Below are 26,729 nucleotides of genomic sequence, written 5' to 3' on the forward strand. Positions count from 1 at the left end.
CAATACCATCCGAACCCGAGTTAAGACTTAATTCTATGTGATAAAGGAAATACTTCTATTTGCCATACAATGAACGCCAAGCATGCGGGTCATACCTAAGTAGTCAGGACAAACAAGCTAAAACGAAGAAAAAAGAAAAAAGAAAAACAGGAAAGGCAAGGATACTAATATAAACATCAAGCAGCATCACAAAAACCAGCGAATCATGAATCACAGACGACTGTGTTGCTGTTCCTGGCCTAATGGCTTGGTTGAGAAGGCGTTGAAGTAGGCGTTCAGGGCATCCACAGTGCCACTGCCTTCCACCAACTGCACAGTACAGGCAACATGGCCGTCGGGGCGGGTTACCACAACACCTCCCTTCTCGGGGTCAAAGCCAAGCTTCTCGTGTGCAGCGAACTCGGCATTGGGGACTCTCACGTCGGGGATGTCGTCCGCATAGATGTGGTGGTGGTAATCGCGGAGAATCTTGGGCACAGCCTCCATATCAACTTGGTTCTTCTGGGTAGCATACACGACACAAAGGGTGAAAAGCATGGAGTGAGGCTGGTGACGCTCAAAGAACGAAACATCAGCAATATCAGGTCTCCGGTACACAGACAGGAACGAGCGCTCCTTCTCCAGATTTGCCCCTAAATCCGCGATGGCCTTCTTCGTCCTTTCCTGTTTACCCGCGAAAATAAATATACGGAATGCACCATTGGCTGGCACTTCTTGTTCCAAGTGCACAAAGTTGGCATCTGCAAGTCGAGTAACCGTCGAAGGTGTGAAAGCGCGGCCGGCAATCAGTCTCACACCGGGGATATCGAACAGAGATGACTTAGCAGGGTGAGTAGAGTCCCAGTTAAAGACATTCGGTTTGTATGCAACACCATAGCCGCTGGTAAATTCGCATGAAGACTTGAAAGTCTTGACAAACTCATCCTCGTCATCATTACCACCAGCCGCGACGGTGGCGTGGCTAGCAGAGCCAACCTCTCCAGCGGTGGGACGGCGTTTAGAGAACAGAGCAGCGTACCTCGCGTCGAAGTCTAACAAGGTCTCTGCGATATCTTTCCGCTCAGATTCATATGTGCTCAAGATAGCCCGGTCGGCAAGCCCGGATTCGACGGCATGGAGCTTCCAAGCCATATTCAATGCGTCGTGGAACGCAGTGTTCATACCCTGGCCAGCTTTAGGCTGCAAAATAAGTTAGTTTTTGAACTGGAATCATATTTTGATAAGCATCGTGACGTACGCTGTGAGTGTGGCACGCATCACCACCCATAAACACTCGCTCGTCCAAGGTATATCTCTCTGAGATACCTTGCCCAATTGGGTAGACAGAGTACCACTCGACGCGATCCCATTCCACCCAGTATGGCTTCAAAATCTTCTTCGCTGTCTCCTGGACCTCCTCGGCAGTCGCCGTCTTTCTTGGGTTGAAGTCAGGATCCGTAGAGGAAGCGATCTGAACGTAAAGGCGAACCATGTTGTCCTCACGTGGAATCACCATAATCGAACCAGCATCAGAGTGAATAGTGCATTTGGTCTGTTTCAAAAGCTAGTCAGTATCTTATCAGTCGGACCACAGATATTGGAGATCACTCACCTCAATATCAGGGAAGTTTGTCCTCACGACACCATCCATAACACCCCAAACATAAGAGATAGGATCCTTGTGGTGGATTTGGATACCAAGCTGCTGTCTTACAAAGCTCCGGGCTCCTTCACCGCTGAAGAGGTACTTCGAGCGAACCGTCTGGATCACGTTGGTATCGAGACATTTCAGCTGCACCTCGACCGGGTAAGTTTCGTCTAACCCATCATTCTTAAATCCGGTAATAGTCCAGGGTCTCTCAACCGTGGTGCCCGCCTTTTGAATCTCATCTAAAAATACCCGTTCAATCTTACCCTGATGAACAAGGGTTGTGAAGGGATATCTGGTGTCGATGAAACGGGGACAACTAGGCCAGCTACCCGTGCGGTGAATGCCTTTTCCCTCAACAAGGGGATCCCAGAACGCGACATCGTAGACTTTAGCGGGTTTATAGGCCATAATCTGGCGCTTCAGGCCGAGATTGCGGAGAATTTCTGTGGAACGTGGCTGAATACCATCGGCGCGACCAGTAGCAGTGGGCACCGGGCGGTTGTCGATGTGCTTTACTTTGTAACCCCATCGTGACATACACAAGGACAGAAGAATGCCAACAGGGCCTGCACCCACGATGACAATATCATATTTCTCTTGGCTGTGTGCCATATCGGCGGCAAAATGCGAAAGTTAAGCTTTTGATTGCTTCGGTATTCACGGTTGTGGGGTGAGGATCGACAAATGACGATTATGAAGCAAGGTAGTAATAGAATCAAAGCACCACCACCATGAAGAAATCAAGGATCTAAGAGACAAAGAAGGGTGGTGATACAAGAAAAAGTGAATGTCAGAGGGTGACACGTTCGTATTTGAATAAAGAGGGCTTGGGGCAGGGATCCCGAGGAGCAGCATGGTAGCTTGCGCCGGAGGACCACAACGGCATTCACTTTCGGGTGAATTGATGCCAGAGACCAGTAACATGATTTGTTTAGGTTCGTGCAGCAATCAAATAGATCGCAGTAGGGAAGGGTCCTAGACTAGTAGGCAATGGGGAAGGGAACTATGTCAGAATTGTGGGGAATGTACTGAGAATGTCAGTGCCGTCGTTCGTTCCGAGAGTCTGAAGATCGCACGGAATCAAGTCTCGGCAAGTGGAGCCATGGAGCACGTGACCTTAACTCGGCAGAATCGCCGGGATTTCTGTGCTGATTCTGCCGCCTGTCATTGGTCCCTGAACATGCAGATGTAGTAGTCAATAATACGGAACTCAAATCAGATGGGGAATATGGTGACGGACAGCCATTGTGGGAGGTCATCATCTGAATTGCTCTTACTAGATGTAGAACACAAATGTCTACGGAAGCAGTGCTCTCCCAGGAAGGCCAATCTGACATATCAATTGACGCCGTACGGGAAGTACATGAGCAGAAGTCATCGCATGGCAGACTCTTTCTTTACCTTTCTGCAACTACGAGAAAACTTTGGCTATATCACATTAACACCAACCAGTGAACTCTCCTTATTGGTAATGCTCTACTAGTCAGTTGTAATCTTATTTCCTGGCTTGTGGCAGGCAGGACTTTTCTCATCCTCCAACAGACAATCACAAAATCTATGGCGCCTACTGTGAAACCCCGAAACTACCATGGTTGTGATCCCGAGTAGCCGCTCCGAGTCACACAATTTACCGTCTTAATTCCTTGACTAAAAGTAGTCCCATAGGCGGAGTTCTCAGAGGGCAGTCATCTTCGGCATTTACGTTCCAAAGGCGGCTGCTTCTCAATAAATCGCTTTGAATTGGTCCCTGCACTTTACGAACAGAAGTAGTAAAATGTCTTATTCAGTACAGCGGCAAATAAACTCATAGCTTTTATCACGGATGAGCCATTGTTGTAACCAGAGATAGAACCAGCATCGTCCAACTCCAGCATGGGGGGAGGATATGGCATTGTAGCACTAATGAGCGTGTATTCTCTTTACGACATGCTGGGCGGACCGGTCAATTAACAAGGCATGATATAGCAGCTTCCCTTCAAGTCTTCTTCGCTAGGGATAAGAGGCAAGTAAACAAATATGTACAACTTGTCTCAAATAAACGCAAGACTAATAAAACAATCGAAGGGTAGAACACACTAGGTCTTCCTGATATGACAACGAGACCTATAATGGACTGAGATGGCTACAGCTACGGGCGGTCACTATTTTAATTCAACATGAATAAAGGGAATTGAGAAAGGCGGGTAGGGTATGAGGAAGGTCAAAGGTAAGCCAATTCACTGAGTATTGATATCTACTATTGTTATATGTCCTCTTTGTCTTCTTTAGAATAGTGCTTTGGACAAGAGAAACACAAAGTTCGCTCTCCACAATACCAGATCACAGGAGCTATATACACAATCCCATTGAATCCTTATCGTGGTATTGAATACAACAAGTAATATGAAAGCCTGTATTGGTGTCAATAGCGAACAATCACCTTTCGTACTACTGAATAGGGAAGGCAGTTGCCTATTGAATGATTTGAACCCTATAGGCAGCTGCTGTAGATCCCAAGTAGCCACCCCGCCCTGATATACAATATGATACTCTCCAAGACTTGAATTGTAGAAAATCATATAGAAAAGATAGTTCTTCCGACCTCATCGAGTACAACTAGTCTACATTATCAAGCTTCATCCTTGAATCCTACTTTAGCCATTCAACTTCATATTCCTGCTACTCCCTCTTACCACAGGAAAAACGCCATAGTCCTCCTCAGCCTATCCACTTAACAATGAGACAAACTTCGTCTGAAATCCCCATCATGCTTGGTCCAGAGTAAGTAACGAAAGACTTAGTTGAGACGGTTTGATATGCTAATCCAAGCAGCCGAAGACTCCCTTATGAGGATGTCGCCAAACTCAATGCCTTCTACGAAGAATATAAAGCTTTCTGGGACGCGTCCTCTGAGGCAATAATTAGCGCGCCCTCCTCATATGCATCAACAGAGTCTTCGCGATCCATTAGCTCCATATCGGAAATCGACCAGTCGCTCTGCGCCCTAGAACTTTCGTCACCTGCTCCAGTACGTGATGTCGAGCCCTTCATCGTTGAAGTCTCTGCAGCGGAGAGGATGCACGTGGCTATTCATGGAGGGTATGAGTATACACCAACCTTTCACACGCACCACGAGGTCATTTCCAGCCAAGCTGCAATCTTGGAGTATGAAGGTCCCTACAAGCAGCCATTGTCACCCATGGAGAGCTATACCAACCACTGCCAGCGTGAATTGTCCAACCTTGATCATATGAACAACCCACTTTTTCAAGTACGGTCTTCGCACAAAAAGCTTTTTGGAGAAAACGGCTGGCTCGGGGGCACGGAAGGCTTGAGAAACCTATCAAGTGAGAAGCACAAGTCTAAAGGCCTTAAGGATCTGAGAAAGAAAATAATAGAAGGATTTGTAGGTGCTTTTGTCCTTTTCATGACCTTGTTTCGCGATCTAACATTCATATTAGGCTGAAGGGATGGCGAGGGCTTCCCTGACAATCAGTCATAAATCCCGCGGCATGCAAGGTCATCTACCACAATCAAGCGTTCCCATCTCACTGAGTCCTCCAGTACAAGCAGTGCTGTATTCGGAGCTGGAGGTTATGATATGCGTCAGCGCGAATGCATTCCTCGTCCAACAGTATAAGGAAGGTCGTCTTTCTGGAGAATCGATCAAGAAAATCAAGGACTTCTGGGGATCTAAAAACAGGCCACAGGTCGTTGAGTTCCAGTTTGACCAAGCCACTCAAAGACGCCTGATCTCCGAAAACAAGAAATCACTGAGATTTCATGCAGAGAGCTCGACGAATCCAGTCCTTTTGAGTTCCAACCTCCATAACTGGAAAGCAATCGTGAAGGAGATGAGCGTCCGCACTTTTTGTGCTCCTGACAGTGTGATCCGAAAGCATTTGCACGACGTCTACAAGCTCCTCGATATGCTAGGAGCACCGGTTGCCACCCTAGTCGTTTTCCAGAAACTGCACATGCGAACACTGTCATTGATGGGAGATCATGTCGAGAAATGCAATCATAGTGACTAGACAACAACGCGGTTCCAGGCCCCACGTAAGAGGAAGATAAGTCTAGACGCCGGTGCTAGCTAGGTGGAGCATGGAGCTAGACAAACACCGAAAGGCTTTCAGGGCCGCTCATGTAGTTCAAATTATCGCTTAGTACGCAGTTCTTGTTTTGCTTTTGGTTGAATTCAAGTGAACCGCGACGCAGTTTGTTATCAGGACCTTTGGGGTCTTTCTCCACTTTGTATTTAATTTAGGCCACTTTTTGTTAGCGCATCGCTGGTATCAGCCGCTCTTTTAATAGAAGCAATCCAAGATCTTTCATTCCTCCAAGACAGTGGTCACCTCAAAAAGGACTAGAGAAATGTTGAGATACTTCAAGACGACGTGTCTTAATTTTCGGCCAACGAATTCCCGCGGGAAGCCCAGGGCACGTGGGCCGACGTCATAGGCTCAGTCGCGGGCTCTCCAGGGAAAAAAGAACAACATCTGGCCAAACATGCACACCTGTCCTACCTTAGCAGCGAAGGGGCCGTTGTCTAGCCCTCTAATGATGCTTGCCTTACCGTGTTCACCATTCTTCTTATAGTTTATCTTTCCTAGCCCGCACGCTAAGCTATTCTGAAGCTATCATTTCCCCCGATCCTCCCTTGCTGACGCGAGTTCCAGACAACGTTAGAGAACGCTAATCACTGCTCGTTTGAAATATGCTAGTCTTGTGCTAGTATATTTTATTTCCGTGCTCTGTTCTTTCGCGAAAGAGCTCATAATACCCAGCATATGTGGGGTTTCTCACGATGACAGGCCCTATCCATACTTACGGCCCAACATGTTTACTGGCACACGACGATCCTGATCCATCTTCCTGGCATTCTCTAGACAAACCACCCAAAGTTCGCCCTCAGTTCTTCTACGTTTCCTCATTACCGATCGATGATCCGTTAACAGCTTTACCTCCCTCCGGCAATCAAGGGCCGGGTAACGAAAGGGCCCCCCCTCAGCCCTTTTCCGTCAAGGATAACATTGCACTAGAAGAGTCCTGGATATCTGTGCTACGAACCACAAAGCAGGAATTAGCGGCGAAGAAACATTCGCGGGAGGGTTCTTCGTCTAATCGAAACTCTGGAATCGCAGTACCTGGGAGGGAGTTCCTTCTTGACACGGATCGCAAAAGGAATTCGGGGAGCCATGGCGATAAAAGTTGGGCTGGGAGCCACAAAAGTCATCCAAGTGCTCTAGGCAGCGTCTTGGACGATGAACCGTGTCGCAGCCCAGAGGCGAGCATCAAACATTCCGCGGAAAAACCTCGTGGCCGCTATAGTCTAGATCGCGGCATAGGTGAAAGCGATAGGTCTGGCATTCTTACCTATCGCAAAAGAGAGTCATCCCCCAACAGCAACTCTAAGGCAGCTAGACGCAGGATTACCGACTCCTCGCATAGTGAAGGTCCAGTTTCTGATAGTGTAGAAAGCACAAGTTGGCGTGGGTTCCCCTCGCGCGATAGCACTATCAGTGGCTCGCCTTTTGCAAGGGCCCCTCTAGGCCCCTCTGAAAGCATGCTGGGACGCTCAATCGAGTCTGCCTCTTCAAAGGATGGAGATCAAGGCAATCGAACTGAACACCAAACCAACTTGCCCAGTCATATTACACAGAAACCGTCAGGGCTGCGAACGAGCTTACCTCAAGAAAAAGCTTCCGAAGACCCTTTAGATGGCTCTGTCATTTCAATTGAGGACCAGAAGGCTCAGCTAAAAATCCCTGTTGGTGCATCCCGGCTTCACCTGGTCGAATTGCCAAACCTGAAGGTATGGTACATGTATACATTGCCTCATTCTTGACAGCCGAGTGTTAAACGTGATAGATGAAACCTATATACTGGAGTCCTCTGCATGATATTTCAAGTGTTATTCGCGCAACATGGTTCTACAAGAATACGATGCTACCCGTGGAAACAGACCTTGCCAATAAACTCGAGGATGGCTACGTATATCTTAAACCATGGACTGAGACATGGCAAGATGAGCTCAATAGCTGTGTTGAAAATGGGGCTGATGCCGAAATGAAGATTGTGCACAAACTGTGGGCGAAAGATGATCCGAAGCGTCTCAGCTCGGCTACAGTGACGCGTGATCTAGAATCATCCAGCACTGTTCCCAGCGGAATGGAAGGACTCGGCACTCCCAATCCTGCTATCGCATCCCTTGACGAGAGTCGGGCTGCTGGAGGGCCAGCTGCGCATTCAGAAGCTGTCAAACAATATATGAACTCTAGTGTTATATATGTTGATGGCAAAGATGCCCAAATCCTCCGACCTAGTCTGTTACCCTCAGTGTCAAGAGGAAGACGGCCACTTAGTTCGATTCGCAAAGGGCGACAGATCGGCATACCTGTTGTTCGTGGCTTCAATCGGCGATTATGGGACCAGCTACATCCGTCGAAGCCGAATCCGGTTGATGTCAGAAACTACCTGCGAAGTACTCAGTCTCGCACTATGTCCACAGCACGCGGCGGCAGGCAGATTTGCTATGCCTGTTCCATCGAAGAAATGCGCCCTACACCAACAGACCTGGTGCTTGTTATTCACGGCATCGGCCAAAAGCTGTCGGAGCGTATGGAAAGCTTCCACTTCACACACGCCATTAACGCTTTTCGCAGAAACATAAATGAGGAACTAAACAGCGAGCCGGTATGGCCCCATGTACGCCAGGGTCACGGAGGTATCATGATCCTTCCTGTAAATTGGCGCTCGACGTTGTCCTTGGAGGACGCCAATTTTGATGCTCAGGGTGTTGAAGATCCAACTAGCAACCAGTTCACCCTTCATGACATCACCCCGGAGACTATACCTGCCGTTAGGTCATTGATAAGCGATGTCATGCTAGATATTCCTTATTACATGTCGCATCATAAGCCGAAAATGATTCAAGCAGTTGTCAAAGAAGCCAATCGCATCTTTCGGCTTTGGTGCAAGAACAACCCTGGATTTCAGCAGCATGGCCGTGTACACTTACTTGCGCATTCCCTCGGAAGCGCAATGGCATTGGATATACTCAGCCATCAGCCCACACATGTACCCGATTTTGATTTCTCCCAAACTAGTATTCGGGGAGACATTTTCGAGTTTGACACCAAAGATTTATTCCTTTGTGGAAGTCCGGCCGGGTTCTTCTTACTTCTCAACAAAGCAAATCTCCTACCGCGGCGTGGAAGAGAGAAACCTGGCTGCGAAGGCGATGATTTAGTACGTGGTGTGGCGGGAGAAGCCGACACATATGGATGTCTGGCTGTGGACAACCTCTACAACATCATGCACACAACAGACCCAGTTGCATATCGTGTAAATGCAGCCGTCGATAGCGACTTAGCCAACTCACTGAAGGTAACTTCTATTCCAAGCTCGTCAGCATCATTTTGGAAGTCCTTCGGCAGCGTGTTTCGTTGGAGTTCGGCTCCCTCCATAATGGCTACCGCTACTGTAACACCTTCCCGCCCTGCCGCCCTTTCGAAACTTCCTTCCAATGTCGAGCTTGAAACCCATGATTTCACCCGCGAAGAGATCGCGGAAAAGCGTATGTTACTTCTCAATGACAATGGTCAAATAGACTACTACCTTTCCGGGGGTGGAGGGCCGCTAAACATCCAGTACTTGAACATGCTCAGTGCACATAGCAGCTACTGGACTCTTTCAGATTTCGTGCGGTTCCTTGTGATAGAAATCGCTCGCAAGCAAGGTAAAGATTATACCATCCCTGCGTTCCGGGCTGAAAAGAAGAAGAATTGGAAAATCCATAAGGGTTGATTAATGTAGATGGTATACGTACTTGTTTGCTGCGAATTTGATCTGTTCGCATATTCTTGGCGGGCGAGGTGTTCTCTGGTACAATATCCTGTTCGCAAGCGTGGGTTAGATAGTATTGATCTTTTCTTTTCTTATTCCTTCACGAACCATGTCCTCTTTGTTGTGTTGGGGGCGTTATTGGCTTGTTCTCTCCCTTGTCATGATCTTAACAGAAGAACTGTAATGAATATCTATATTCGGAGTCTTTTCTCAAAAATTCGGCCTCACCCTAGGGCTTACACAGTTGGGGAAATCTAGTATGAGAATCAGTAGATGATAATCCATCACATAACATAGTTTTCATAGACCGATTAAAAGCCATAGAAGCGTGTCAAGACGCTGTACAATATAGAGCACGGCGTATTGTGCCGGTCGTAACAGGCATCGACAGCTCATAAAGTAGTCATGCTAGTCTGTCTATCTTGACTATGTAGTAGTTGAGTGGGTGTACGGTCTGCCCACCGCCATAAGAAAGCAAAGTACAACTCATAATCTAGCAACCTTGACTAGAAAGCTGTTTCTGTGATGTATTGAGAATACACTTCGGATAAAGTTACCCAGAGTCCCCTGCCTAGATTACAAACTGTAGATGCAGTTTATTCTCTTTGATGAACGCATATTGCCATATGGCAGTCCCACAATAGAGGACTAGGCCTCTCATTCACCATCAACCGCCAATGGTCATCCAACAACCTCAACTTTCAAGTTCATCAACATGGAACGGGGACATCGACATCTCCCATATCCTCAATAGTGAAGCAGGAGCTCTCGTCGTCAGAGAGTATGCCAATATCAACCCCAAACGAGCAGAAGAACATGTCCTGTGCATCGTCCTTATAACCTCCCTTCCATCCCGAGACATCCTTTGACAACTCATAGGTCCAACAAGTCTGGAATATCACCAAATACCCACTGTATCTAGCACTACTGGCTCCTCCAGTCCGATCATTCCCTTTTGCCCCTCTACAAATAAGACCTAGCACAGATTCAAACACGGAATCTATTCCTAGACCTAGGCTCGATCTCGGACAAGAAATACGGTAATTGGTGCAAGACGGTGCACCATCAGCAAACATGATCGGATTAGACATTGTCCAGGTGTACATCGATCTAGGGTACAAGTTAATTAACGACGAAGCCAGTCTGGCGGGTAAGTTCATCATGCAGGACTTTTCGATGATACCCCGGGGCTGAAGAGCCTAACCAGCCGCATCAAGGTGATCAATTCCGTGTATTTCGTGCACTTGTTTGATTGGGATACGCATGTGCGTACAGATATGCGTACAATGAGGTTAGTTTCCTCTAAGCCAGGGGCGATTATTATAGGGACTCATATCGGGAGTTGGTCGTCCCGGGAACGGGGGCTCGGTGGCTGCGGGCCTTCCGAGGAAGTTTTCCCATGATCGGGAGACTTTGGAGAGACCGTGGGGCTTGGCTAGGAGGGAGGGTGGCGGGGACTAGTCGGATGTTCCGAATTGTGGTTGAGGATGATGAATAGTGTAAGGTTCTGGATCCTGAGGGGCGTCGGTTGTGGACGACTGTGCGGCTGAGAGGATTTACTGTTTTTTGCCTTTGGTAGTATTTGGACTTCTTCTTTTTGTGGATGGCTGTTTGAAAAGCATAAATAGCTAACATCATATTACATGTGAGATAATGTATATTGGCATGATTGTCAGTGTTTACGTGTGACACATTAAGCACAACATACTTCAAATCAAGGATAAACAGCATCTACTCCACTGCCACAACTGGTCCAAGCATCAGTGCCTCCACCAGAGTCCCCTTTTCAACCTTCCCACTTCCTGGGCGAAGCACTAACAGCGCGTTTGCGCTCGCCAAGCTTCCTACCCTGGAACTCCGCTGCCCGACTCCTCCCAAGCCCGTACTAGAAGCGTGCAATCGGCCGTCAGACCGAGAGGCTGTCACAATGGCCCGGTGGTACTCGGTACGTTTGGGGTCCAGCGGGAACGTATGTGCGAGGCTAACTGAAACGAGAGGTAGTCCGAGTGCTGACGATACGCCGGGTGCAGCTTGCTTTTCACCCATGCCCATCAGCTTGTGGAGGGATGGGAGGACGAATAGATTGAGCGTCACGAGTGCTGAAGCAGGATTTCCGGGTAGTGAGAAGATGAGCTTAGTCTCGCGTTCCTGCTGGGCTTGTTCAGTTGATGATGACGGTTTGAACGGAACTGTAGCGAATGTGGTTGGTTTGCCTGGTTTCATGGACACACGGCCGAAATGAATAGTTCCGCCTAGCGAGCGCTCAATAGTGGGCTTCAACAGATCGAGCTCACCCATTGATACACCACCAGTAGTGATAATCACGTCCACGCTGGTTTGGGCTTTCCCCACTCCACGGAGGGCATCACGAAGGCTTCGTTCCAGCTCACCTACTGGTGTGTCACGAGCAATGCCTAGATCGACAGTGGGAAAGCCCCAGGAGGCAAGGCAAGATAGGAGAGATGGACGGTTCGAGTCTCTAATTTGTCCTCCGTGGAGCTTTTTCGGATTGTCGTGCTCAACAAGCTCGTCTCCTGTGCTTAGAATGCCCACACATGGCTTCTTAAAAACTTTGACAGTCTTTGTTCCCGATGCTGCTAGAAGGCCAATCTCACCTCCGACCGAGGTTATCAGATCACCCTTCTGAAGTATTTTAGATCCCAGCGCAATATCACTCCCTGGCTCACGGACATTCTCATTTGGTTTGATTTCACCCGTCAATATCTCTACAGTCGCTTCCTCTTTACCATCCGGAGTTGATGAAGCGAGCACTGTATCCTCAACCATGACCACGGCGTTGGCGTTCGGTGGGAGAGGAGCTCCTGTGGTTATTCTAGCGATAGTTCCAGGCTCCAGAGGCGACAATGATCCTCCCGGGTTGGCGTAAGAAATAGATGCCACGGGGAAAATTCCCTTGACGCTCGGCCCAATTTCTGACGCTTCGGGTGCAATCACAGCATACCCATCCACAATGCTTGCTCTGTACGCCGGAACAGCCTCTGCAGCGTAGACATCCTCGGCAACGACCGAACCAACCAAGGCAGTAGTTACGGGAACTTCGACAACCACTGGATCCGGGGTCTGTTCGCTGATCCGTCGAAGTGCTTCATCAACAGAGAGCATCGGATACGGAGATTCGCGGTATCGGCGGTTTGGCCCTGCATTAGGATCATTTGATTGTGGCCTCTCCGATGGCGACGTATGTGCCTGTGGAACAACATGCCCATGACTATGGGAATGGTCATGGTGGTGGTGATGGTAGTGATGGCTGTGTGTGTGATCTGCTTTGCCTGCTGGCTGATGGCTTCCTGAGGATACGCCTGCTTCAGCCTCCAGCTTCTTCACCCCACCTGCATGGATGGCTCGGGAATTAGCACCAGCTGCTTGAATACATGCATGTGGCAGAAGCTTGAAGACTGCTTCAAGGTTCTCCTTGGCCCCTTTTGGGGAACCAGGCAAGGTAATAATCAATGTTTTATCTCTGACACCCGCAACAGGCCGAGCCATCATCGCAACTAAGACAGTCGTTAGCGTATATCCTAGTCAGCATGTCTCCAACAGCATTTAGCTTACAAGGTGTGACTTTCAATGAAGCAGCAATCATGCCATGCCTTGTGCCTTTCCGTCAGTAATCTCAAGATGAATACTGAGAGGTAACGCAACTCACACTAAACCGGGGGCATGGCGATGGATAAGAGGCGAGACAGCCTAATTTACGAATTTAGTGAAGAAGGACATCCTCCAGCGGGTTCAACTAACCTCGGGTGTATTGTCCTTAACCGCAAATCCTGTACCGCCACTAAGAAGAATGAGATTAAGCCAGTTTGGCCCATCCGTCCAGTCACAAATGGCTCGTTGGATATCAAGCACGTTATCAGGTACGATCTTAGTGGTTGGCTGATCCCAAGTATGCGACCCCTCCGTGAAGAACAAGGTCGAGAGAGTATCAGCAACTTTGTCCGTGGAAGGATCTTGGGATGCGGTATCTGATACGATCAAAATCGCTGCCTTGAGGTTGTCGTCTGCCATCTTGAATTGTTAGTTGGGTGGTTTTTGTCGGGATGCGGGGAACCCGGAGATATAAAAAGGCAAACGCCGGCATGTATCTAACGATAATCTTATCAATGCCAATAGTACACCTACAAAACACGTTTATGTAATCATATGTAAATATTTAACCTAAATGCTATACTCGAAAAGAGAAAAATGCCATATATCGACCTATTTAGCACTTCCAGTACTTCCCGACGCCTGTTACTGTACACTACCCCCACATATCATAGTAAACTAGCAGGACAATCAATGCTATTCACGCATACCCAAAAGACTCTACAGTCAGATCGGATCCATACGCCATAATGCAGTATATAAGAGAACACCAGAACAAAATGAAGCTGTAATATAGAAGGTCATACAATGGTTCCTACCCCCGACTCGTGTGGTCCTCTCTCAGAGAAGACATCCTTTCGTCAACCATTAGGCAGCCCCGAATTCCAGAGCTTTACCTGTCACCAGAAGCCCGATAATAAGTCCGAACAAGCCAAGTACGGAGCTGAAGATTTCGATAACAAGGATCTTCACAAACCTGCGAAAACGTTAGTTACGGACTGTGCCGAAGTAGGGACAAGATAACGAACAAGCTTCCGTCAGCAGCATCGGCCAGCGCTGCACTGCTTCCGTTGATACCAACAGAGATACCACAGATAAGGTTGCACATTCCAACAGTGATGCCACCCCAGAAGAGCGCGTATCCAGTATATTGGTTGCTGCCAGAGAAGATTTCGTCATCGCCAACGAGATTGAGCTTTGAAGAGAAAACAATTGCCATGATAACACCATAGATAGCCACGACTTCGCAAAAGATAATCGAGATCAAGTTCTTCGTCCGAATTCTTGGTGCCTTGACACCTCCGCCGACAATCGATGAACCGGTGAGGAAGATACCCCTGGATAGTGAACCCATGAGTAATGACACAACACAAAACATAGTTTCATGGAGGGACTTACCATGATGCTCCAACGACTGATAACCCTATACACATGGCGATACCGATGTTTGCCCAAGCATATGGCGAAACGGATTCGAGGAATTGACCAACCTAGGACGTGTTAACGATGCACCTTATGTACCATTCAAATGTCTCGCAATACATTGAATTGTTCGCCATCACCGTGGAAAAGCATATCTACAAGTATTAATTAGCGGTCGGTATGAACAACCCTGTTTGATGAGATCACTCACAGCCTCCGATCACTAGGAGTGACACGGTAGCAGCACCGGCTGGATATGTGAGACCCATGGTGACCTCCAACTTATCCACAATCTTTAAGCTGGAGGAAGTAATAATCAAGCTACAGGGCCTTAAGACACCTGAGGGAAGACTCGCAAACGATAGTAGGATTGCGGTGGAGCGGAGCTCTTGTCCGGATAACTCTGGAGCAACAGCAACACCCGCACCTTGCGCTGATGGTTGATGGTTCGGGCCGGATTTAATCCGTTCATCGGGAGGCGGTCGGAGTTATTGCTGGCCTGTCAGTCCATAACATTTACTTACCGTACAGTTTCCCCATATTGATCCATGGGTTTGAGTTGACTTCACTTCTCCCCCCAGTCGATTTATCACCTCCTGCGCCTCGTTTGGCCGCATTCATGTCTGGTCTCTAATAATATTTCCCCTCTCATGTTCTTCTATCCTTAAACCCCTCTGCGCACCCTTTCGCCCTTACACATAGATTATTTGCGACTTTCTCTCCACTACCCCTGATCCTACCATTACTCCACAACACGTTATTTTGTCACAATGGCATCGACTTCCGCTGTAGGGTCGTATTCGAACCCTTTGAAGAAATTTAAGTATGGCCTGGTGCACTGAACTCTTCTGTGGCCTAGGTTAATCGCTGACTGTATTGCAGGCTGGTGTTCTTGGGAGAGCAGAGCGGTACGGGTTCCACACTATTTGTCAATGTACTTAAATCTTGTGCATGTTGCTGATGGTGAGGTGCAGTTGGCAAAACTTCGTTGATCACAAGATTCATGTACGATTCATTTGACAACACATATCAGGCGACCATTGGAATCGACTTCCTCTCAAAGGTATACCTATCTCACCGCAACCAGCTAGCCTCTCGGTTCTAGGTCCCCGCCTTATATACTCTCGCGTCAGTGTTAACTCACTTAAATCTTTAGACCATGTACCTCGAGGACAGAACCGTCCGACTTCAGCTTTGGGATACAGCCGGTCAAGAACGATTTCGATCATTGATTCCTTCCTACATTCGGGATTCGAGCGTTGCCGTTGTCGTTTACGATATCTCAAATGCCAAATCCTTCCAAAACACTCGGAAATGGATTGATGACGTACGGGGGGAGCGTGGCAATGACGTGATTATTGTTCTAGTTGGCAACAAGACTGATCTTAACGACAAGCGCGAGGTCACTACTGCGCAGGGTGAAGAGGAGGCAAAGAAGAACGGGTTGATGTTCATTGAGACTAGCGCCAAGGTCGGCCATAACGTTAAGCAACTGTTCCGGCGGATAGCCCAAGCTCTACCGGGCATGGAAGGCGAGGGTAGCAGAGGAGAGAGTCAAGGTTTGTTTTTCCTAAACTTCATCTCATCCTAAGTTCTGAGCACTGACGGTTTTTGACCTTTAGTGATCGATGTGAACATTACCCCTAAAGAAACCACGACCAACGATGGATGCGCCTGTTAAATTCTGTCATGTACTACCTGGTCACTTTCCATTGCGTTCTCCTATCTGTTTTTCTCAATCTCAATGATGAGGTTTGAGATTGTCAATATTGCTCTGTCATTCTTAATCTGTACATTTTTTCCCTTGCTTCTCGAGTGAATAGCGTGTTTAGATCGAAGCTGTTTTCCCTTTTCCCTTTTCCCTTTTCCCTTTTCTCTTTTCCCTTTTCCCTTTTCCCTTTTCCCTTTTCCCTTTTCCCTTTTCCCTTTTCCCTTTTTTCCTTTTCTATTCATGCGGTTGTCTGGTGCTTGGTGGGAGAATTTGGCGTTCTACTTGCAGCATCTTCAGCATCTCATGGCTTACTGCTCAGATTTTTGCGATATCTTCTTTTTACTTTTAACTGCCCCTTTTGAGGTTATGGCTTTTAAGATGTCACGGCTCTTGTAAGATTTTGGACAACGCCCATCATACACGAATAATTTATACCTGGTGTACTCTATCCGCAACTATAGAGAGCGCGTACGGAGATACAGCACAGCCAAACCTACCAATCTAACACAGCCACAAGAATTGAAAAAAAAATAAATAAATAAATAAATAAAAAATAAAACCGATTCGCCAAGGTCAAGGCAGACATATTCGGAAGGTAGTGATTACGACTTCACAGCAAACATCTAAACTATTTGCGCTAGCATCGGGAAGGGTCGTACTCGTATTGCCTGATGTAGCCTAATAGGGCTCATTCGCGAACGGACTCACTCGAATCAATGTGTTTCAGGAGTCGGATAAAGAATAAATACTTAAGAAGATTCATTTCTAACTTCTATCTTCTCTCTCCCCTTTAATCATTGTGAGCAGATATTGGACGCAAGAGTCATGTACCCAAACGTCATTAATTTCTTGGCATAGAAGAGGCGAAAAACAGAAAGGATCGGCGGGGCGGATCGTCCGGAAAACCAAGCCCCTGGTGTGACAATACTGGGCATCGTGACCCCCAAGCGCCGCTGACTTCCAGCCTTCTCCCTTTCTTCTCTTCTGCACATATTGGCTTCCATTCCTTTTCCCTTTTCTGCTGTCCCCTTCCATCGCTCGTGCCATTTCCACAGAATCCCATCGGCGATATCAAGGATGGGGTTTTCAACCCGTTTCCTCCGCATCCCGCGGCCAGAGGTATGTCAGAATTTAAAATTTCGTGATACCGTTTCCGTTATTAGATTAATAGACGATGCTAAGACTGAACCTCGGAATACCACAGACATTCCTCTATGTCATGAGCCTGCGAACGGGCGCTTCTTTAATCACGCTATCTTTGCTGCTAAACAAAATTAGCGGCCTTTATGGCTTGCTCGCCCTCCTGACCGGCTACCACCTTTCGCCTGTCCAACTGTCCATGTACCTTTATTCACTGCTCGCTCTCGGCCTCACTGCCCTGCTCTTCCCACATATCCGGAAACAGTCCCCGCTACAATGCCTTGCTCTGGCTTGGCTGTACCTTCTCGATAGCGTCATCAACGCCGCTTATACCGCTGCTTTTGGTGTAACATGGTTCCTTGTCGTCTCCCAACACTATGAGAGTGGAAATCCCTCTGGACCCGGAAGTGAGACGATCGCTCAGACCGCGGGTTTCACCAGTCCCAAGTACGATTCTTCGTCTGAAAATTATGCCAGAAGGTCTGAAGCTTTGGGCAACGCGGTCACCCAACCGGAGAGCTTCCAGAGCATTGCCTTCATTTGCTCGCTATGGATTATCCGCGCATACTTTGTCTTCGTCATGCTAGCCTTTGCTCGCCAGTCTCTGCGTCTTTACATCGCTGTACCTCGTCACACTCAGCTCCCGACTCACAGCCGCAACACTTCCATTGCCAGTGTGGCCAGTGTCGCTGATATCGATAAGGAGCCATTTTCGCCGTTCACTCCCGATGGTCAGGGCTGGCAAGGAAAGATTGGTCGCGCTATGATTAGCGTCGGTCGCAATTATTGGTTGGGCGAAGATGAAGATGGTAACTGGATGGACACCATCGGGCGTCGGTTCCGTACCCGTGGCGAGAACACCGAGCTTCCCGGCCCTCTTGAACGAGAAAGAAGACGCCGATCTGGAACGGGCCCTCCACAGCCTTCTCAGTCGGCTGTCCAGGCGGCTGCCTTGCAACAACCAATCTATGAGGTTCCCGGTATGAACGTCAAGATGCAGGACTGGAGCGAAAGCCGGTAAATAGGAGCAATTTGAAGTCATCGACCCGCTACGTGTCATCAGTCCAAGCCTTGGTATGCAATACCAGTGAAGGGAATTCCGCGTCGGATTCCATACTCAAAATCGTGGGTGCTCTTAGCAAAAAAGGACGAACGCCCATGCCCTTCTGCGCTCTGCGGGCGCCTAATTCGTAAGCGACAAGGCTTTAACGTCCACAGCCTCGTCGCTTGCCTGATTCATACGTGGTTTTCGTTATTCTATTCTAATCTCTGTAAATTATGAGACGATCTACTGACCGCTCGGCGCAAATCGAGCAGGTGGAAGAATGATGACTCGGCAATGCTCATGGCTCTTTTCCTTTCCCGTCCGGGGTAAAATTGCAGGGATAGCTGTGGTTTTTTGTTTGCGCAGGGATATATTAGGCCAACGAAAGCAGTTCTCATGAAAGAGGACGGGGTGTTTGGTTGGCTGTAAGTTGGGAAGGGCTTGGTTCTTAGATGTGGTCCCCGACGTCTGGGACCTGTACATTGATATCAATATGGGGTTGGTTTCATCTTTGGCGTCTTGAGGGGTCATGTTTCGTGCACTATATCAGGGAATCACATATTATTGGAGTGGAGAAAAGGCGAGAACCTAAATCACACCGAACATACAGTATAGTCCTCAATTTGTATGACACATTCTCTATCCCAGTGTCTCTTTCCGTTGGAGTATATAAGTCGACCTCCAGAACGCCTTGCAGACTTTCCCCAGGAGAGTGTTTGATTCTTAATACTATGGAGAGTTACGGAAAGAAAGAAAGTGGGAGTGGTAGCATTTGTTTATTTTCTCTCCACGTGATAGGTCGTTATACCGAGAGAGCTTCTCGCCCGAGAGTGCGTTTCTCAATCCAGACTTGGCTGCTTTCCAAGCACGAATCTCGGGTATTCAAATACCGATCCCCAAAAAAAGGGGTAAGCTATCTGTATCTCTCTGCCTATGTGCGGTACTCTTCCATACTGAGCAAGAATGCATCCAATAATACTCATGATAAAGTCATCCTCAGGCAGATGAGTGGGTGTTTTGAAACACTCTCGAGATCTCCAGAGGTACTATCTATACAGACTCGGTAGAAGTAGTTGACCTATCAGCATTCTGCCGAAGCAAAGCCCGCTGAAGAACTGACGTGCTCAACCTCCGGTCACGGGGCTGCCCGCACTTATCCCAATCGGGTATGTTTGCACACACTGCCCGCTCCCGTTTGCATCGATGTCGTGATCGCAGCCCAATGAAATGATTGCTGATCCAACCCCGATGGCGGAGAAAGTCTATGGGAAATAAAATCGTTGCTTAAATTTTGTAGGAAGTCGTAAAGATAAACGGGCACAAGTCAAGCTAATTTTCTATGTCTTTAAGACTATCACTTTCACTTCCTTTTTTCTCCTTTTCCCCTCATCTATTGAGCTCAAATTGAGTGTGGAGTCACCGTATGCGGTGATATCTACACTATATATCATCAGTAGTATCATCCTACCTTTGCGCTTTGCATAGCGCAACCGGCAATTGCCAACATGGCGCCCATTTCAACTGCTGGAGAGGCAGGTATGTTTGTTTTTACGCCTAATTTTCTTTTCCTTGTGCATTAATCGTGGATTCGGTGGTCACCGGTTGAACTGGTGATGCGGTGCTAACTCTCCTCTCAGTGGCAAGAGTCGCCTATCTTACTAGCGATGTCGTTGTTTCCGTCCAGCCATCCCTACAGACAGATTCTTGGTTTAGCAAGCCGCTGAAAGCTCTCAAGGAGGGAAAGAAACACAGTATTCTGCCCACGGGCGTACCTGACGTGAGTCATGTTGGAGTCACGCTTGTCTAAGTATAGACAGGGTATTGACAAGTTCGCCAGGTGGTTTCCGTACGGTACAACGAAGACCCTCTTCTCTCTGCTTTCCACCCTTTACAGAATGGCAGTGCGGTTTCCGTTGTCTCTAGTTCCTCTGTCCTACTCTCTTCTATCCCCCACCTCTACCGCTTGGCGAACTCTCCCGTTGTTATCCATGTCGCCTTGGAGCCTTCTCCATTCCCAGATTACTCAGTAATCAGCTCGATACGGCAGTGTGGCTTCACATTTTTACATTCAGAGACCATTCAGGAGGCACAGGATATCTCTATCACTGCCCATGCTCTGGCCCGCAAGTCCGGCAAAGGTGTCATTCATTTTTTTGACCCTGCCAATTCTGCCCGCGATGAGCCTATTGCGGAGGAGGATGTGAATGTCGTCCAGAGTATTCTGAACTTGGGTGGACATCATGCTACTCATTCTACGGGTCTTGGTGCCCAGACATTATACACTGATTCCGGACGAGTGGCCACGGTTTCTGATGAAGTTGTAGAGAACACTTCGAGGACTCCTGAGGGCGCTGCTACACCTGCGCAGCAATCTCAGGTCCCATTGAGCATCAGCGTTGACACTTCTTCCGTTGGCTCCTCAAGAAGGGATAGCAGCGCAGATAGCCGTGCTACCAGCTCCGCCGCCACAACCGTGGATGCTTCTTCTGTTCGGCCGGTGAGCGCCTCGGACATCTTCGAGTGGACTGCTCAGATATGGCGTAACTTATCCGCCTTGGTGGGGCGCAGCTACCGTGCAATCGAGTATACTGGTCCGTCGGATGCCAAATCCGCTCTTTTTGTCTTTGGCTCCACTGGAGTGTTCGTAGATGTCCTATCTAGGGAAGATACCGCCAGTGAACTCAAGAACGTCGGACTTATCACTGCGCGTTTGTACCGACCATGGGTAGGCGGTCAGGTTGTGAACTCCATCCCAACCTCGATTGAAAAGATCGCTGTCCTAGAGCAGGTCCGCAAGACCACAAAATGGGGCCCTTCGTTCATGGATCTGTTGTCGAGCTTGACCCCTGCTACTGGTAGCGGACGCACCCCCCAAATTGTTGGCTACAGACTTGGATATGTTGAGCCCTCTACTGCAATCCAGGCCCTCCGCGGTATTGTCCAGAACTTGGACTCTGCTTCTCCTATCCAAAACCTTGAAGTCGGTAGTTCCAAGGTTCCGACGCTTGAAACTGCCCTGGAGCAGCCCCACATTGAGAATGCCTATCTGAAGATCCTTAACCAGCTCTTCGGGGACCGTTTGCATATTGCCAACCAATTGGATTCGAAGCACGCCGGTGTTTCCTCCACCATTGCAGCCAGCCCCGAATATGGATTTGGTTCATTGATTGCCAGAATGGAACACCGTCGCCGTTTTGTGCGGGAGGTCGAAGAAGCTTCGAAGGCTGGCAGCTTTACTACTGATGCCCCTAAGTCATGGTTGTCAAACTGGGTTCTTAGTGCTGGAGACGCAACCAAGGCCAACAAACTGGCTCCAGACGTCATCGATCTCCTGTCCAAGGATGATTCTCAGTTGTCCAAAAAACTTTTAGAGTCCAAGAAACTGTTCTACAATGAATCTTTATGGCTCGTTGGCTCCGATGCCTGGGCTTATGATCTTGGAAACTCTGGTGTCCACCATGTCCTGGCCTCCGGTGCTAATGTCAACATGCTCGTCATCGATTCTCAGCCTTACTCAGAGCGCACCGCTGCTGATCCCACGCGTAGAAAGAAGGATATCGGTCTTTACGCCATGAACTACGGCAATGCCTACGTTGCCTCAGTTGCTGTGTACGGCTCCTACACTCAGGTTCTCCAAGCGATGGCCGAGGCTGAGCAGTTTAAGGGTCCATCCGTCGTTGTTGCATATCTGCCGTATCACCAGGAGGACGACTCTGCCTTGACCGTTCTTCAGGAGACTAAGAAGGCTATCGATCTTGGATATTGGCCTTTGTACCGCTGGAACCCCGGAAACGACGAGAACGCCGAGCCCAAGTTCTCCTTGGATTCGGAACGCATCAAGCGTGAACTTGAAGAGTTCCTCCGAAGGGATAACCAGCTTAGCCAGCTTATGAAGCGTTATCCTAAATTTTCTTCTGCCCTCTCTGAGTCTTACGGCACTGAGGTTCGGGCCCTTCAGAAGCGCAAGGCTAAAGACTCTTATGAGAAGCTTCTTGAAGGTCTTTTTGGCGCTCCTCTGACTATTCTGTTCGCATCAGACGGTGGTAATGCTCAGAATCTAGCAAAGCGTCTTGGAAATCGCGGCCGTGCCAGGGGTTTGAAGACTATGGTTGTGGCCATGGACGATTACCCACTCGAAGATCTGTCCACTGAGGAGAATGTGGTTTTCATCACCAGCACTGCAGGCCAGGGAGAGTTTCCCGTAAATGGCCGTGGTCTGTGGGAGTTCGTCAAGAATTCTGGTGATCTGGACTTATCTACCATCAACTACTCTGTTTTCGGTCTTGGTGACAGCCATTACTGGCCGCGCAAGGAAGATAAGATCTACTACAACAAGCCAGCCAAGGACCTTGATACCCGCGTTGCCTTCCTTGGTGGGCGTAAGCTCACAGATATTGGCCTCGGTGATGATCAAGATCCAGACGCTTACCAGACCGGTTACTCTGACTGGGAACCACGACTTTGGCAAGCCTTGGGCGTGGACAAGGTCGAGGGTCTACCTGAGGAACCCGCGCCTTTGACGAACGAGGACATCAAAATCCAGTCCAACTACCTTCGCGGTACTATTGCTGAGGGTCTGTTGGATGAGACTACTGGTGCTATTTCTGCAAGCGACCAACAATTGACCAAGTTCCACGGCACTTATATGCAAGATGATCGTGACGTGCGCGATGAGCGCAAAGCCCAAGGCCTTGAGCCCGCCTACAGCTTCATGATCCGTTGCCGGCTTCCCGGTGGTGTTGCTACCCCTCTTCAGTGGCTGCAGATGGACGCTATCAGCAGCTCACATGGTAACGAGACCATGAAACTCACGACGAGACAGACCTTCCAGTTCCATGGTGTCATCAAGCGTAACCTCCGGGGCGCCATGCGTGCTATCAACAAGTCACTCATGACTACTATTGCGGCGTGCGGTGATGTCAACCGTAATGTCATGTGCAGCTCCCTTCCAGAGATTTCTTACTTCCATCGCGAAGCGCATGCCGTCGCACAGAAGATCAGTGACCATCTTCTTCCCTCTACTACAGCTTACCATGAGATTTGGCTGAAGGATGACGATGACAAGAAAGTTCAGGTCGCAGGAGATGCTATTGTCGATCACGAGCCCCTCTATGGACCTACATACCTGCCTCGTAAGTTCAAGATTACAATTGCAATCCCTCCTCACAACGATACCGATGTGTATGCGCACGATATTGGTTTGATCGCCATCAAGGGATCCGACGGGCATTTGGAAGGTTTCAATATTCTCGCTGGTGGTGGTATGGGTGCCACTCACAACAACAAGAAGACATATCCCCAGACGGGCCGCATGTTCGGATATGTACCTGCCGATCAGGCTCACATTGTCTGTGAAAAGATTATGCTTGTCCAGCGTGATCACGGTGATCGGAAAAACCGTAAGCATGCACGTCTGAAGTATACAATTGACGACATGGGTGTTGAGGGCTTCAAGGAGAAGGTGGAGGCCCTCCTCCCAGATAACTTGCGGTTTGCTGAACCTCGTCCGTTCAAGTTTACTTCAAACGTTGATACCTTTGGCTGGCTGAAGGACGAGAAGGGCCTTAACCACTTCACTTTCTTCATTGAGAACGGACGTATTGAAGATACTGCCGACTTCCAGATGCGTACCGGCTTGCGTGAACTGGCAAAGCTTGACAAGGGCGAGTTCCGTCTCACAGGTAATCAGCACTTGATTCTATCGAGCGTCAAGGATGAGGACCTTCCCCCTATCAAGGAATTGATGGCCAAGTACAAGCTCGACAACACCTCTTTCAGTGGTATGCGTCTTTCCTCCTCCGCCTGTGTCGCTTTCCCCACTTGTGGTCTAGCGATGGCCGAGTCTGAGCGCTATCTGCCTGTTCTTATCTCTAAGCTCGAGTCTACCCTGGAAGAGGTAGGCTTAGCTAGAGAAAGCATTGTCATGCGTATGACAGGTTGCCCGAACGGCTGTGCCAGGCCCTGGCTCGCCGAAGTTGCCTTCGTCGGTAAGGCGTACGGTGCTTACAACATGTACCTCGGCGGTGGCTACCACGGACAGCGCTTGAACAAGTTGTATCGCTCATCTATCAAGGAGGATGAGATTTTGGAAATCATGAAGGGTCTCCTCAAGCGGTACTCTCTCGAGCGTAACACTGATGGTGAGAAGCCTGAGAGGTTCGGAGACTGGTGTATTCGTGCGGGCGTTATCAAGGCAACGACTGACGGACAAAACTTCCATGAAGGAGTAAGTTAAATCCTCCCTCATACATTACTAGAACTATTCCTAACATACCCCTACAGGTCGCTGAAGAAGACGAAGATGACGAGTAAAAAATTAAATTAAAGGATGATAAAGGGGCAAAATTCTTTGGGTTATTTTTTGAACTACGTTTTGATTGTCATGACCATCTAAAGTTACGTCGCTTGCAGCATTTAGATTCCACGAGTTCCATTTGAGCAAAGCTTCATCTGGCTAGTGATTTGCTCTGTTCTTAATCATGATCACTTACCCTTACTTCTGTATACTCCTGTATATGCCTGCTGTTTTAAGATAATGAGTCACGGATCAGATTCCATTAATCTTCATGTACTATGTTGGGGGCGATAAGTTGGCTCCAGTGTATTAGCTACCTAATTCAAGCGTCATTTTTAAAAAAACCAATGCCTGAACTACCATGTAGTTGTAAAGTATTTCTATTTTAGATAGCACTTTAAGCAGAAGAAAGGAAACAAGGGAAAGAAAAGCGATCCATATCACCTTCATCAACAAGGTACCTCATTATATACTTTACTAAAGAGGCAGGCGGTATACTCCAACTTTCTGCAACCACCCTTATCAACCACTTCTCCGCCGCCCGATATAGAAAAAAAAAATTGTTGAAATGAAAAGAGCAGCCAATTACCCATAATCCACCGGTCCCCTTTCACAATCGAACTAATGACACGACCCTAACGACCAAAACTATCCGATCTCTCGAAATCCAAAAAAAACACCTCCACCATGGACCCCTCCGACCCCGTCATCGCATCATACGACGTCTACCTCACAGACTCCGAAATCTCTCGGTACGTCCTCCAATACCTCGACCGACACCCAGATTACCCCTACGACGAGCGCCACGGCCAAAAACCCACCTCCTTCCGCCTAAAACCTACCACGGGACTCGTCGAAGTCGACATCCCCATCAACACCCGCGTAAACTACGACGTCAACAAAGGCCTGAAATACGGCGATGCGCTGAAGAAAAGTCGCGCGCAGGAGGGCGGCGCATTCGGTATGGCGGGCGGGTTCAGCGGCGGTGCTGGCGGCGGGGGCAAGGTGAAGATGGAAACAGGCGGGGACGTGGAAATGGGCGGTACGGGAAATGACGACTCGGCTTCTTTATTACGGGTTCAGACGCTGGGAGGTCGCATTAAGATTCCGGAAGAGGGGGATCCGGTTTATATGTTGGCTGCTTTTCGGGACAGTGAGTTACTCCACTAAGCTTTTATCTTGCCCGGTGCTAATTGGGTGGTTGGTAGATAATCTTCATCTTTCTCCTGTTTCGGCGGTTGTGCAGGTGCATCCTCAGCTTCATCATCTAGATGCGCTGGATGAGATTCCGGCTAAGGGGAAGGGGAAGGGGAGGAAGGATGAGGAGGAGGGGGGCGGTGGGAATGAGGCTCGGACGATTGATATTAAGGTCAAGGCGGCTGAAGATGGGGAGGCGGGGATGTTGGCTAGTAACTTGGATCTTTTGAAGAAGATGCAGGAGGAGAAATGGGGGAAGTATGAGTGGGTTGATGCTGAGGTGAGTATTTTTTTCGTTTTTGGATTGGTGTTTTTTGAGAGGCTTTGCTGACTTGGTATCCTAGACTGAGGAGTCGTGGCAAGTATATGAAAGCTACATGATGCATCAAGATTTGGAAACTCTACCGCAGTTAGAATCGGCAATCAATAGTGAAGACTATCTGGATAGAATGAGTGCGCCGCGGATTGATCCCGCAAACCCGGAGATGACTGGATGGGCTATGAAGCAGAATCGGATGAAGCAGCGCGGAAGAGGGAGCTCTTCTAGGAGTAGGAGTGGTTCCGAAGAGGAATGATTCTATTTATGTGCATATACAGAAAACGGACTTATGAATGGCAGTCACGAAAGATATCCTCAAACAATACACGAGTGAAAAATGTATGATCCATCCATTCTGGTAGGAGAGGCAAATTGTGGATAGATAAGATTGATAGCAATTACATTACTCTGTAATTGAGCACAGTAATTAAAATCCGGTGTAGCGAATGGGAGCACGATCATTATGAAACAATTGACCGTACCTAGACTTGTACGAGCTCAATGGAGGAATCCCATCGAATGTTTACTGCCAAT

The 26,729-nt window shown here is 48.4% G+C and overlaps 10 protein-coding genes across 10 annotated transcripts; 7 read left to right on the forward strand and 3 right to left on the reverse strand.

Moving 5' to 3' along the window:
* Positions 1–3: 3 nt before the first annotated feature.
* Positions 4–2,634, reverse strand: BDW43DRAFT_275003 (putative FAD monooxygenase). The gene is made up of 3 exons (XM_032041804.1): positions 1,592–2,634; positions 1,238–1,531; positions 4–1,179 (listed from the first exon to the last, which is right to left on the reverse strand). The coding sequence occupies exons 1-3, from the start codon at positions 2,240–2,242 to the stop codon at positions 211–213; spliced, it is 1,914 nt and encodes a 637-aa protein (XP_031900594.1). The 5' UTR covers positions 2,243–2,634; the 3' UTR covers positions 4–210.
* A 1,712-nt stretch (positions 2,635–4,346) lies between these two features.
* Positions 4,347–6,070, forward strand: BDW43DRAFT_300014 (uncharacterized protein; the record flags this gene model as incomplete). The annotated part of the gene is made up of 5 exons (XM_032044828.1): positions 4,347–4,390; positions 4,442–4,637; positions 4,746–5,015; positions 5,071–5,616; positions 6,002–6,070. The coding sequence occupies 5 exons, from the start codon at positions 4,347–4,349 to the stop codon at positions 6,068–6,070; spliced, it is 1,125 nt and encodes a 374-aa protein (XP_031900595.1).
* BDW43DRAFT_77593 (DDHD family phospholipase) lies at positions 5,964–9,611 on the forward strand. Its single transcript, XM_032050503.1, has 2 exons — positions 5,964–7,424; positions 7,481–9,611. Exons 1-2 carry the CDS (start codon positions 6,417–6,419, stop codon positions 9,416–9,418), a joined length of 2,946 nt encoding a protein of 981 aa, XP_031900596.1. The 5' UTR covers positions 5,964–6,416; the 3' UTR covers positions 9,419–9,611.
* Positions 9,612–11,043: 1,432 nt separating this feature from the next.
* On the reverse strand, positions 11,044–13,581 carry BDW43DRAFT_275006 (bifunctional molybdopterin adenylyltransferase MobB/molybdopterin molybdotransferase MoeA family protein). Its single transcript, XM_032041805.1, has 4 exons — positions 13,217–13,581; positions 13,125–13,165; positions 13,031–13,068; positions 11,044–12,972 (listed from the first exon to the last, which is right to left on the reverse strand). Exons 1-4 carry the CDS (start codon positions 13,484–13,486, stop codon positions 11,189–11,191), a joined length of 2,133 nt encoding a protein of 710 aa, XP_031900597.1. The 5' UTR covers positions 13,487–13,581; the 3' UTR covers positions 11,044–11,188.
* Positions 13,582–13,643: 62 nt separating this feature from the next.
* BDW43DRAFT_275009 (H(+)-transporting V0 sector ATPase subunit c'') lies at positions 13,644–15,024 on the reverse strand. The gene is made up of 5 exons (XM_032041806.1): positions 14,700–15,024; positions 14,609–14,643; positions 14,465–14,556; positions 14,095–14,403; positions 13,644–14,042 (listed from the first exon to the last, which is right to left on the reverse strand). Exons 1-5 carry the CDS (start codon positions 14,755–14,757, stop codon positions 13,934–13,936), a joined length of 603 nt encoding a protein of 200 aa, XP_031900598.1. The 5' UTR covers positions 14,758–15,024; the 3' UTR covers positions 13,644–13,933.
* On the forward strand, positions 15,025–16,726 carry BDW43DRAFT_275026 (Rab family GTPase YPT6). The gene is made up of 6 exons (XM_032041807.1): positions 15,025–15,311; positions 15,371–15,396; positions 15,463–15,551; positions 15,645–16,047; positions 16,111–16,330; positions 16,366–16,726. The coding sequence occupies exons 1-5, from the start codon at positions 15,259–15,261 to the stop codon at positions 16,167–16,169; spliced, it is 630 nt and encodes a 209-aa protein (XP_031900599.1). The 5' UTR covers positions 15,025–15,258; the 3' UTR covers positions 16,170–16,330; positions 16,366–16,726.
* A 23-nt stretch (positions 16,727–16,749) lies between these two features.
* On the forward strand, positions 16,750–18,598 carry BDW43DRAFT_77615 (inositol phosphorylceramide synthase regulatory subunit KEI1). The gene is made up of 2 exons (XM_032050504.1): positions 16,750–17,318; positions 17,404–18,598. The coding sequence occupies exons 1-2, from the start codon at positions 17,277–17,279 to the stop codon at positions 18,358–18,360; spliced, it is 999 nt and encodes a 332-aa protein (XP_031900600.1). The 5' UTR covers positions 16,750–17,276; the 3' UTR covers positions 18,361–18,598.
* BDW43DRAFT_77674 (uncharacterized protein) lies at positions 18,563–19,656 on the forward strand. Its single transcript, XM_032050505.1, has 2 exons — positions 18,563–18,584; positions 18,657–19,656. The coding sequence occupies exon 2, from the start codon at positions 18,837–18,839 to the stop codon at positions 19,449–19,451; it is 615 nt and encodes a 204-aa protein (XP_031900601.1). The 5' UTR covers positions 18,563–18,584; positions 18,657–18,836; the 3' UTR covers positions 19,452–19,656.
* On the forward strand, positions 19,651–25,017 carry BDW43DRAFT_275029 (sulfite reductase (NADPH) subunit beta). The gene is made up of 4 exons (XM_032041808.1): positions 19,651–19,920; positions 20,022–20,161; positions 20,222–24,610; positions 24,667–25,017. Exons 1-4 carry the CDS (start codon positions 19,890–19,892, stop codon positions 24,694–24,696), a joined length of 4,590 nt encoding a protein of 1,529 aa, XP_031900602.1. The 5' UTR covers positions 19,651–19,889; the 3' UTR covers positions 24,697–25,017.
* Positions 25,018–25,021: 4 nt separating this feature from the next.
* On the forward strand, positions 25,022–26,659 carry BDW43DRAFT_275036 (uncharacterized protein). Its single transcript, XM_032041809.1, has 3 exons — positions 25,022–25,832; positions 25,888–26,156; positions 26,221–26,659. The coding sequence occupies exons 1-3, from the start codon at positions 25,367–25,369 to the stop codon at positions 26,449–26,451; spliced, it is 966 nt and encodes a 321-aa protein (XP_031900603.1). The 5' UTR covers positions 25,022–25,366; the 3' UTR covers positions 26,452–26,659.
* The last annotated feature ends 70 nt before the right edge of the window (positions 26,660–26,729 follow it).

The sequence above is a fragment of the Aspergillus alliaceus genome (assembly GCF_009176365.1).
Source record: "Aspergillus alliaceus strain CBS 536.65 unplaced genomic scaffold BDW43scaffold_20, whole genome shotgun sequence".
Classification (NCBI taxonomy): domain Eukaryota; kingdom Fungi; phylum Ascomycota; class Eurotiomycetes; order Eurotiales; family Aspergillaceae; genus Aspergillus; species Aspergillus alliaceus.

Coding starts and splice junctions, on each gene's coding strand:
- BDW43DRAFT_275029 (XM_032041808.1), top strand. CDS start 19,890: ATGGCGCCCATTTCAACTGCTGGAGAGGCAG. Junction 20,162..20,221: donor TGCCCACGGGCGTACCTGAC/GTGAGTCATGTT, acceptor CAAGTTCGCCAG/GTGGTTTCCGTACGGTACAA. Junction 24,611..24,666: donor GACAAAACTTCCATGAAGGA/GTAAGTTAAATC, acceptor ATACCCCTACAG/GTCGCTGAAGAAGACGAAGA.
- BDW43DRAFT_275009 (XM_032041806.1), bottom strand. CDS start 14,757: ATGGGTCTCACATATCCAGCCGGTGCTGCTACCGTGTCACTCCTAGTG. Junction 14,557..14,608: donor GTGATGGCGAACAATTCAAT/GTATTGCGAGAC, acceptor AACACGTCCTAG/GTTGGTCAATTCCTCGAATC. Junction 14,043..14,094: donor GATGCTGCTGACGGAAGCTT/GTTCGTTATCTT, acceptor ACGTTTTCGCAG/GTTTGTGAAGATCCTTGTTA.
- BDW43DRAFT_275036 (XM_032041809.1), top strand. CDS start 25,367: ATGGACCCCTCCGACCCCGTCATCGCATCATACGACGTCTACCTCACA. Junction 25,833..25,887: donor GTTGGCTGCTTTTCGGGACA/GTGAGTTACTCC, acceptor GGTGGTTGGTAG/ATAATCTTCATCTTTCTCCT. Junction 26,157..26,220: donor ATGAGTGGGTTGATGCTGAG/GTGAGTATTTTT, acceptor TTGGTATCCTAG/ACTGAGGAGTCGTGGCAAGT.
- BDW43DRAFT_275003 (XM_032041804.1), bottom strand. CDS start 2,242: ATGGCACACAGCCAAGAGAAATATGATATTGTCATCGTGGGTGCAGGC. Junction 1,532..1,591: donor CAAACTTCCCTGATATTGAG/GTGAGTGATCTC, acceptor CTTTTGAAACAG/ACCAAATGCACTATTCACTC. Junction 1,180..1,237: donor ATGCGTGCCACACTCACAGC/GTACGTCACGAT, acceptor CTTATTTTGCAG/CCTAAAGCTGGCCAGGGTAT.
- BDW43DRAFT_275026 (XM_032041807.1), top strand. CDS start 15,259: ATGGCATCGACTTCCGCTGTAGGGTCGTATTCGAACCCTTTGAAGAAA. Junction 15,312..15,370: donor AACCCTTTGAAGAAATTTAA/GTATGGCCTGGT, acceptor ACTGTATTGCAG/GCTGGTGTTCTTGGGAGAGC. Junction 15,552..15,644: donor GAATCGACTTCCTCTCAAAG/GTATACCTATCT, acceptor TTAAATCTTTAG/ACCATGTACCTCGAGGACAG.
- BDW43DRAFT_77593 (XM_032050503.1), top strand. CDS start 6,417: ATGACAGGCCCTATCCATACTTACGGCCCAACATGTTTACTGGCACAC. Junction 7,425..7,480: donor TCGAATTGCCAAACCTGAAG/GTATGGTACATG, acceptor TAAACGTGATAG/ATGAAACCTATATACTGGAG.
- BDW43DRAFT_275006 (XM_032041805.1), bottom strand. CDS start 13,486: ATGGCAGACGACAACCTCAAGGCAGCGATTTTGATCGTATCAGATACC. Junction 13,166..13,216: donor TTAAGGACAATACACCCGAG/GTTAGTTGAACC, acceptor TTCGTAAATTAG/GCTGTCTCGCCTCTTATCCA. Junction 13,069..13,124: donor CGCCATGCCCCCGGTTTAGT/GTGAGTTGCGTT, acceptor GAAAGGCACAAG/GCATGGCATGATTGCTGCTT.
- BDW43DRAFT_77615 (XM_032050504.1), top strand. CDS start 17,277: ATGGGGTTTTCAACCCGTTTCCTCCGCATCCCGCGGCCAGAG. Junction 17,319..17,403: donor TCCGCATCCCGCGGCCAGAG/GTATGTCAGAAT, acceptor GGAATACCACAG/ACATTCCTCTATGTCATGAG.
- BDW43DRAFT_77674 (XM_032050505.1), top strand. CDS start 18,837: ATGTGGTCCCCGACGTCTGGGACCTGTACATTGATATCAATATGGGGT.